The 8981-nt window shown below is 34.3% G+C and overlaps 2 protein-coding genes across 2 annotated transcripts; one reads left to right on the top strand and one right to left on the bottom strand.

The window, feature by feature from the left end:
- The first annotated feature begins 336 nt into the window (after window positions 1-336).
- LOC121264558 (dihydroceramide fatty acyl 2-hydroxylase FAH1-like) lies at window positions 337-4517 on the top strand. Its single transcript, XM_041167800.1, has 7 exons — window positions 337-496; window positions 1473-1544; window positions 1895-1987; window positions 2153-2349; window positions 2478-2583; window positions 3595-3741; window positions 4217-4517. The coding sequence occupies exons 2-7, from the start codon at window positions 1494-1496 to the stop codon at window positions 4334-4336; spliced, it is 714 nt and encodes a 237-aa protein (XP_041023734.1). The 5' UTR covers window positions 337-496; window positions 1473-1493; the 3' UTR covers window positions 4337-4517.
- A 2227-nt stretch (window positions 4518-6744) lies between these two features.
- On the bottom strand, window positions 6745-7317 carry LOC121265716. The gene has a single exon (XM_041169403.1). It carries the CDS (start codon window positions 7315-7317, stop codon window positions 6745-6747), a length of 573 nt encoding a protein of 190 aa, XP_041025337.1.
- Window positions 7318-8981: the final 1664 nt, after the last annotated feature.

An 8981-nucleotide genomic window follows, 5' to 3' on the forward strand; every position in this document is an offset into this window, starting at 1 on the left:
GGTGTGAGAATGGAATAAATTTACGAAGAAACAAAAGATTGACGTGTTGAATTTTTTATAATTAGTTTTTATTGTTGATTATTATAAATTATTAATAAAATAATATTAGATAGAAATTTAAAATGTACGAGTCTCTCGCATGGCAAAAATGCTGGCATATTTTTAGTATCAAAATAAACAAAAATGATGGTGAGCAAACTGAAATAAAATAAATAGAAAAGAGCGAAATCAATAAGGGAGTGAATGTGAAGATTTTCTGATTTTGAGGGATAGAGCTTGATATTCGGCTAAACCTTGGGGAGGTTTTTAAAATTTAACTATAAATAGATGCGCTTCCCAGTCCATTATTCTCTCCTCCACATACAGAGCTGACACTCGACACCGCTCAATCCTCGTACCCAATTACGGCCGGAGGAAACTTCCCCACGACCGAGTGCTGGTTGTGGGCCGTCTTCTTCTGTTGGATTGGTATCCCACCTACATTTTGTTTTCTTCGGTTAGTTCTTTCGTTCTCTTTTGAGTTTTCAGGTATGTTTGTAGATCTGGGTTGTTCCGTTGTTTGATGTTTCCTTTTCGTTTTACAAGTTTTATTCGAGAAATTTTGTAGATCTGGGTTTTTATCTGTGTCTTTATTTTTCTTTTTCGTTTCGAAGTTTTCTTGGGAGATTTTTTATTTTCTTGGGAATTTTGGTTTGATATTGTTTGTTGGGGTGGTTTTTAGAATTACATTGTGGGCTTTTGTTCCTGAATGCGTTTTATGCTGCTGCGTGCTCTCTCTCTCTCTCTCTCTCTCTCTGTGTAGGCTGGCTTAGAGGATTTCCCGTTCCCGGAGATGAATAATATTCTATGTGAACCTGCCGTTTAATTACTGAGAAAACTTGAAAATGGAAGAAGATAAAAATGAGGATTGTATATCTTCTGATTTATATGCTGTGTGTTTTGGATTCTGAACCTTGGTCGATAAGCAATCAAATATTTTTCTTTTCTTGGAAGAAAATAATTTTCGTGGGGATTTTGGATTGATTTGTGGTTTTGGAGGATGTTTACATTATCGGGGTTTTTTGAAAGGCGTTTGTGGTTGCAGCTAGCTCTTTATTTGGTTGCTGAAAATGTCTTGGAGAAGGGAAGAAAATAATAAATCTTTAAATTTTGTTGTGTGTGTATATATATATATATATTTTTTTTTTTTTGGATTTTCTGGTATTTTTACTTACCAAAATTTAAAAGAAGAAGAAGATTTAGATGAATTTGACATCATAATAAAGAGGCATGATTTTTTTTCACAAGCATATTTGAATTAAGATTTTTAACGTGTTTGATTTGAAAGGCAAAAAGCGTTTTTTATTTTTATTTTGGATAAATCAGCCAGCTGCTACAATCTAAAAAATTATATGAATTGTGCCGTCATGCTAAAATGCTTTAAGTTGACATTTCACCCTTTTTCCTTACCTTTTATGTTCATTTCCCTCCAGCTATCTTTAAAAGCCAACAAGATGGTTGCACAGGAGTTCACCGTAGATTTGAATAAACCCCTCGTCTTCCAGGTACAGTTCCATTTCCGCACAGATTTACCTTGTATGAAAAGAGATAAGTGTCAGCTACCTTAAACATGTTCTTTTTCTTTTCATTGCTTTGGATTTATAGCTTTTCTAATTTTTTGGATGTAGTGTGATAAAAAATTTCCATATTATATTGCCAGAAGTTACCACTTCTCTGTTCTCATCCAATTTTTTCAGTATACAGTAATTTATCTTGTTGATTTTTTAAAATTCCATTGAAGTTCAGGAACCCCCAAAAAATAAAATGATACCACATTTTGATTCAAACATTTGCAATAAATTTTCATTTGCTTATTGTTGTGCCGTACATGCTTACTTATGCCAATCTTTCACAGGTCGGCCATCTGGGAGAAGCTTATCAGGAGTGGGTTCATCAACCGATTGTTGGCAAGGAAGGCCCTCGATTCTTTGAAAGTGATTTTTGGGAGGTAAAATATCCTTGTCATAAAAACCTTAGTGCCATTAGGTCTAGGTTCATCACACACATATCTATCTGTCAGTATTGTTTATGCACTTATTTAATCAGTAGTTGAATTTTTCATTTTCTGAGAATGTATAGAGCTGCAAATTTGAGTTGTTGCTATTTGAAACAGTTCTTGACCCGCACAGTTTGGTGGGCAGTTCCAACCATTTGGCTGCCAGTTGTATGCTTTTGCATCTCCATTTCAATACAAGTGGGCCATACACTTCCTCAGGTAGCTCTGTTGGTGGTCGCTGGCATTTTTGTGTGGACACTTGTCGAGTATACCTTGCACCGTTTCCTTTTCCACATCAAAACGAAGACATACTGGTTAGTTATTACATTACTCTCTCTCTCTGACACATTCAGAATTTGTATGATGTTCCAGTATGTTTACCCAACTAAGTTGCATTAATTCAAAATCTGATAGTAATAATTCTGTTTGGCATTTACTTAAGGGGAAACACCATGCATTATCTTCTTCATGGCTGCCATCATAAGCACCCAATGGATGGCTTGAGACTTGTTTTCCCACCTGCTGCAACAGCTATACTTTGTGTACCGGTATGTCTATTCTTTCTTATCCTATACACTTCCATACGAATTCAAGCTGATGCTTTTTTACTTATTAAAATGAGGAAACATAATACCCAAGTCTTGAAGCATTTGACTTAATCTTTTCTGATTCTGTAGACTTTAATGGAAAAAATTTACAGAGTTTTAGTATCTTTTTCACCATCTCGATAGGTGTCTATTTTGCTCTATGTACTTGAGTTGCTCCTTTTACACTAATCAATGAAGAATTATTCTTTAAAAAAAATCAGTTTGTGGAAAGAAAAACTTACATGTCCAAAGTGTACAGACTCTAATATATTGTCTTCATTAGCTGGATCATTTTGGTCTTGTACATGAAACATTTTATTGTAACCAACTTGTGTACTGATGCGTATTGGTATATATGGCTTAATAATCTAGCATTCTAAACAGTTCCATGTGCCTGTATTAAAACTGGTGGCGAATATATTTATGAATTCCTGGAGGTCGAGATGGGTGACGATTTAGGATTCAAAAATTAAGTTTGGATTTACAGAGACCACCATGTTAGAAAATAAGATTTATGGGTGACCCGCTAGTGTGCAACCTAGTTGTCAAAGGGTGAGCTGGGAATGAGCTATAGAATCAGACATCATTTCTTAGGCTATGCCTATTTTCATATTAATAAAAGCTTTCTTACTTATCCAAGAAAAAAGAATCAGACATCATATGCTGAGTTCCGGTAGGTTTGAAGGGTTATAGACACCTGTATTGATGATATTTGACGTCATCAAACAAATTAAATGGGTGGGATCAATATTTAAATGCTACACGCTAAGTATATTTATGTGCGTTCATGTTGTACATACCTTTATATTGGAAAAGACAATACAAACTTGTGCACTGTTCTGATACTTATTATTCTATGAAGTTCCAGGCAGTTGAGATTTTAGTTGTGATAAGTTTCCCTCATTTTGCATATTGAGGTTTGTATAAAGTTTCTGTCTACTTGTTTGAACTGTTACTTCCCATCACTGCCAGTTCTGGAACTTCGTCAAGCTTATATCTACTCCTACAACCACTCCTGCGTTGTTTGGAGGCGGTTTACTGGGTTATGTGATGTATGATTGCACCCATTACTACCTCCACCATGGTCAACCATCGAGCAATGTGCCACGAAATCTCAAGGTAAGAGCAGCTTAGTTCAGATTGCAGACTGGCACAGATATTTAATTATTAAACGTACCACTAATATCCCTGATTAGAATGTCCATGTTGTTCAAGCATGTATATATTTTTGGGTGGTCATAAGAATTTAAAGAGGAGTTAGCTGTCAGTAGTGGATATGTAATTACATTAGAAAAGTCATCCACCAAGAGTAATAAACAATTCGAAATCTGGATACAAGAAGCGTTTGATCTCATCCCATCTCATTTCATTATGACAATTTTCCATATTCCCACACAAAATAGAATAAAAAAACTTTTTCAAATTTGAAAACAAGAATAATATTAAGAAACAATATTTTATTCAACTTTCAACTCATCTCATCTTAACTCATTATCCAAATCGCACCTAAATCTGGAATTTCTGCTTCCGGAAATTTTCTTTTCTAGAGTAAGCTAAGGATTGATTTGTTTTCTTTTTTCTTCTTTTTTGGCAGAAATACCACTTGAATCATCATTTCCGGGTCCAGAATAAAGGGTTTGGGATCACATCAGCGTTATGGGACAAGGTGTTTGGAACACTTCCTTCATCAAAAACAGCTGAGAAAAGTAGATAATATATGGAATGTAGCATCTATTTCATGGGCTATGAGTAGCTAGTTTCAGGGTATTCAACTAATATTTTTTTTAAGCGATCTTTCATCTGTTGTGAATTTATTTTGTGTCTCTTCTTGAAGCCTTTGCTGTGGTGGAAAGTACCTTATAATTGAAATGTATGTCATCAGGTTTGTTTGTGAAGGGAAAGGTCTCATACTTGTCTAATTACCAATTTGTCTAGATTGCTTGTTCATTGTTCTATGTCCCCCGAGTAATTTTGATATCCTGGAATTCTCATTGGTTTACAACTTTTAGAAGGAAAGAAAAAGGACTTGGGGATTTGTTGTCAAGATTCTTCTGGGTAGTAAGGCCTTTTTTTTTTTTTTTTTGTGTGTGTGTGCTTATATGCTCGACTTTCTTTCTTTTTTTTATAATAATTTTTTTTTCGGATACATTAATGTTAATATTAATGTTAAATGGAATTTTCCATTTAACACTAATAATATTATCATTATTCACGAATAATATAAAATATTATATAGGGGTTGTCTTGTGATTGTTGTTATTATAATTACAGAACATTATTTGTTTTTGTTATCCAAGACTAATTTCAAGCCCAAAAACCCACGGCATGTGGGCCTACAAAGAGACCCACCCAACAAGGATGCTGTGAAATTGAGGGACATAATGGTGGAATTCCAAATATAAAAGAGAGTAACCAGAACAGAGAAATCTGAGGGCAAATCGGCAAATCGAGAGAGAAGAGAGGACCCTATTAAAAAGAAAGTAAACAAAAAAACTAGAGGAAGAGTACCATTTGCAATTAGGACAGCAAGGAAATCTTCACCTCAAGTAAAAGGAAAAGAGCATGTCTTTCTAAAGTGTCATGCAAAAAATAAAAAATTCTATTCAATTTTTTTATGCTAAAATAAGAGATTAGTTTTGAGAAAATATAAAAGAGCCTAGACCTTGTCCAGTTGTTCCTAACCTTGTACGAGCTTTTTGTAAAAATATAGGTCTCATCAATAAAAAGTGAGTTTTTTCTTTTATATTTTTTTACGGTGGAGTTTACTTTTTTTATAAAAGACTTACTTGGGACTTATATATTTGAGACTTCTATATATCATTTCTCTATTTTCATCTCCTCCAATTTTTAATATTAAGTACATGCCAAGTCAACAATTTCTATAGATGATTGCGGAACTTTTTTTATAACAGAAATGTTTAGGCTACATATGAATCTTATATAAGAAATTTTACATACACTGCCGTACTTTAATGCGATCCATTATATTATAAAACTCTTCTTATTGTCAAATAAATCTAATGTATTTGTATTGTATTAAGTGATATCAATATATATATATATATATATATATATTTTTATGTAAAATTTGTGTATAGACTTAACACTTCTTTTTTAATATATTAATTTTATCTTAGAGATTGTTTTGAAACATTTTTTTAGTCCTGATTTGGATAGCAAGAGCCTCCAGTCTCATCTCATCTCAATATCTAAATACTATAAACATAAAACCCTTTTTAATTTCAAATTTTTAACTTTTTTGTCTAATCATTGTTTCATTATTACAACTTTCCCAAACTTCTAAATAAAATACAAAAAAACAATTCAACTTTTTCAAACTTTAAAGTAAAAATTATATTAAAAAATTATATTCTAACAATATTTTTCACTTTATAATATTTTTATTTAAAATTTTCTCTCTCATTTCCTAAAACTCCATAAAGTATCTTAACTTAAATTATTTCATTACTATTAATAGATCATCTCATATTATTTTACTATCCAAATGAGGCCTTAATATCTAGGATAGTTTGAAAATTAATCATATCCATAGACGGCATTGGCAAAAATAATTTAAAATAATGTTAATTTTATAAGATATATTACAAAAGTACCTCTCATTTTATTTGTTTTTATAATAAGAATTCCATTAATCAACAAAGCATTACAAACAATGTTTTCAACCCATATAACAACTTCAACAAATTCAAGGAAAGAACCTTCCCATACACTGATATCATCAATATGCCATGCATACTTTGCCAACTTGTGTGCCCCAACATTACTTATGTGTCCAACATGTTGAATGCTGTACTGGTAAAAGAGCTTCATCAAATCTTGTATCTCCTTGATCATATTTACCATCATAGATCTTGAATAGGCTTCCTTACTCGGAATAGTACTGGCCATAATGAGTGAATCGGTCTATATCTCCAACTCTAGTATACCTCTATGCATACATAGTTATAAACCTCTAAGAATAGCCAATAGTTCAATCTCGAGTGGATCATTAACCGCCATCTCTTTCTTAGTAGCTGCTAGCAGGCATCCCCCTTCTCATCTCGAAGTAGAGCTCCCACTCCTGCTCTTTGTTGGTCAAAGAAAAGAGCACCATCAACATAGTTACAAAGATCCAACTAGTGGAGCAATCCACCTGCCATTACTCTTCTTGCCAATACCCTTCAACTGTTTTAGATCAGACCATAAGGCCAATGTTTGATGTACTGCTGCTATTGGATGAACTTCAGAATCATCAAACATTTTCTTATTGCTCCTATACCAAAACCCCCATGCAATGACTAGGAATTTTTCAACTTCCTCTTTGCTGCCATTTTTTTGTGCTATAGTAACAAACTCTACAAAATCTATATATCTTGCCTCAAGTTGCAAACCAAGTCCCAAGTCAATCCAACATTGTCTGATTGTTCTGCATTGATAAATTGCATGTATTATGTCTTCTTCCTCAGTGCCACAAAAAACACAATTGTCCTCCAACGCCACTTGTCTTTTCTTTAAATTGGACTTTATAGGTAACCCATTTTGACAAGCCCTCCAAGCAAAGATTTTAACCTTATTAAGAATCTGTAATTTCCACAATCCACTCAACATCTTCTTCTGTTCTTGTGCAGTTGAGGGCTCACAACTTCTGGTATCTCTTTGAAGAGAGCTTAACAGCTTGTAGGCACTCTTAACCATGAAGTTTCCATTTGCTCAGGTTCCCAAACCAGTTTATTAGCATTTTCACTAGGACTCAAAAGAATTTTAAAGACCTCTACTGCCACATGAGATGGGAGAATTTGGTTCATCCACATCCCACCAAAAAAGTATTGTTATCAATAAGATTCTCAATAGTTTGATGAGTATCCAGCACTACCTCAGGGACACTATACTGTAAGTATTTATAATTTGGGACTCAATAGTCTATCCATAATTTAATATCAGATCCATTGCCCACCTTCCAACGACAACCCAACTTAAAACTTTTTATTGTTTCCCAAATACCCTCCATGCATATGAGGGGTTGGACCCCAACTTTGTTTCCAAAAATTCAGTATTTTATCTTGCTTTATACAATTTATGAAAAAGTGTATTCTCTTCACACATGATTCTCCACTCTTGTTTTGTAAGAAGACCCATATTAAACAACTTGAGGCCTTTACCCAAACCTCCATCTTTCTTAGGTTCACACATTTTTTTCCAACTAACCCAATGAATCCTATTCTCTTCTTTCTTTTGCCCCCACCAAAACTTGGCCATCATTCTCTCTAAATCATTATAAAGACCATCTGGTAATTTGAAACAACTCGTTGTGTAGGTTGGAATAGACATAGCAACTGCCTTAATCAAAATCTCTTTTCCCCTTGTGACAACATCTTCTTCTTCCAGCACTTCAATTTTTGCCACACCTTATATTTAATCTCAGAAAAAACTTGATTATTTGCATGACCAACCACTGGAGGCAGCCCCAGGAACCTATCATAATGCTGAAACTGATGAACTCTCCACAATGCCAATAGCTCCTCCTGTTGAGATCTTGTAACATTCTTGCTAAATCTAAGAGGCCTCTTCCCTCCACTTGAACCACTTTCATAATTTTGATATGATACTATTGGGGAGTGATATGAATGTGCAGCTATTCCCTGCTTAACTCTAGCAGTGGGGAACATATTAGACCATCCTTCATTTGTCAAAAATCAATCAATTCTCTCACTAATTCTATGATGAGCCTCTCTACCATTGCATTATGTATATTTGGAACTTGAATATCCAAGATCAAACAATCCACAAATATCAAGAGCATTTCCAAACTCGCCCATCTGTCTCTCAGATCTTCCTCTACCACTCATTTTTTCTTGAATATTCAACACTTCATTAAAGTCTCCAAAAATAAGCCAAGTAGCAGGATTTTGTACTTTTAACATACGCATAAGTGCCCAAGACTCATGTCTTTGAGCCACCTCAGGATGTCCATATAACTTTGTTAGAAACCACTCATCACAATCTTTTTTCACACAAGCATGAATATGGTATCCTGAGTAATTCTGAATATGAATTTGGCACTCCTCCTTCCATAGACGAGCCAAACATCCACTCCTACCAACACTGTCTACTGCCAAACACCCTTCAAACCCTAACTTCCTTTTCACAAACTCCATCTTCTAAACTGATAACTTAGTTTCAATAAGGAACATTATTTGGGGAACTTCACTTCTGACTAGATCATGAAGTGCACGAATTCCGTGTCCCAAGCCCACGGGAATCGCAACTTAGAATTTTCATTACTTCCGGCGGGTCTGCGACCCAGCCTCCATCGATATATTTTGGGTAATTCTATCTCTGCCACCCTCAGTTTCTTTTAA

This window comes from Juglans microcarpa x Juglans regia, chromosome 5D, assembly GCF_004785595.1.
Source record: "Juglans microcarpa x Juglans regia isolate MS1-56 chromosome 5D, Jm3101_v1.0, whole genome shotgun sequence".
In the NCBI taxonomy this organism is placed as follows: Eukaryota; Viridiplantae; Streptophyta; class Magnoliopsida; order Fagales; family Juglandaceae; genus Juglans; species Juglans microcarpa x Juglans regia.

Coding starts and splice junctions, on each gene's coding strand:
- LOC121264558 (XM_041167800.1), top strand. CDS start 1,494: ATGGTTGCACAGGAGTTCACCGTAGATTTGAATAAACCCCTCGTCTTC. Junction 1,545..1,894: donor ATAAACCCCTCGTCTTCCAG/GTACAGTTCCAT, acceptor AATCTTTCACAG/GTCGGCCATCTGGGAGAAGC. Junction 3,742..4,216: donor ATGTGCCACGAAATCTCAAG/GTAAGAGCAGCT, acceptor CTTTTTTGGCAG/AAATACCACTTGAATCATCA.
- LOC121265716 (XM_041169403.1), bottom strand. CDS start 7,317: ATGGTTAAGAGTGCCTACAAGCTGTTAAGCTCTCTTCAAAGAGATACC.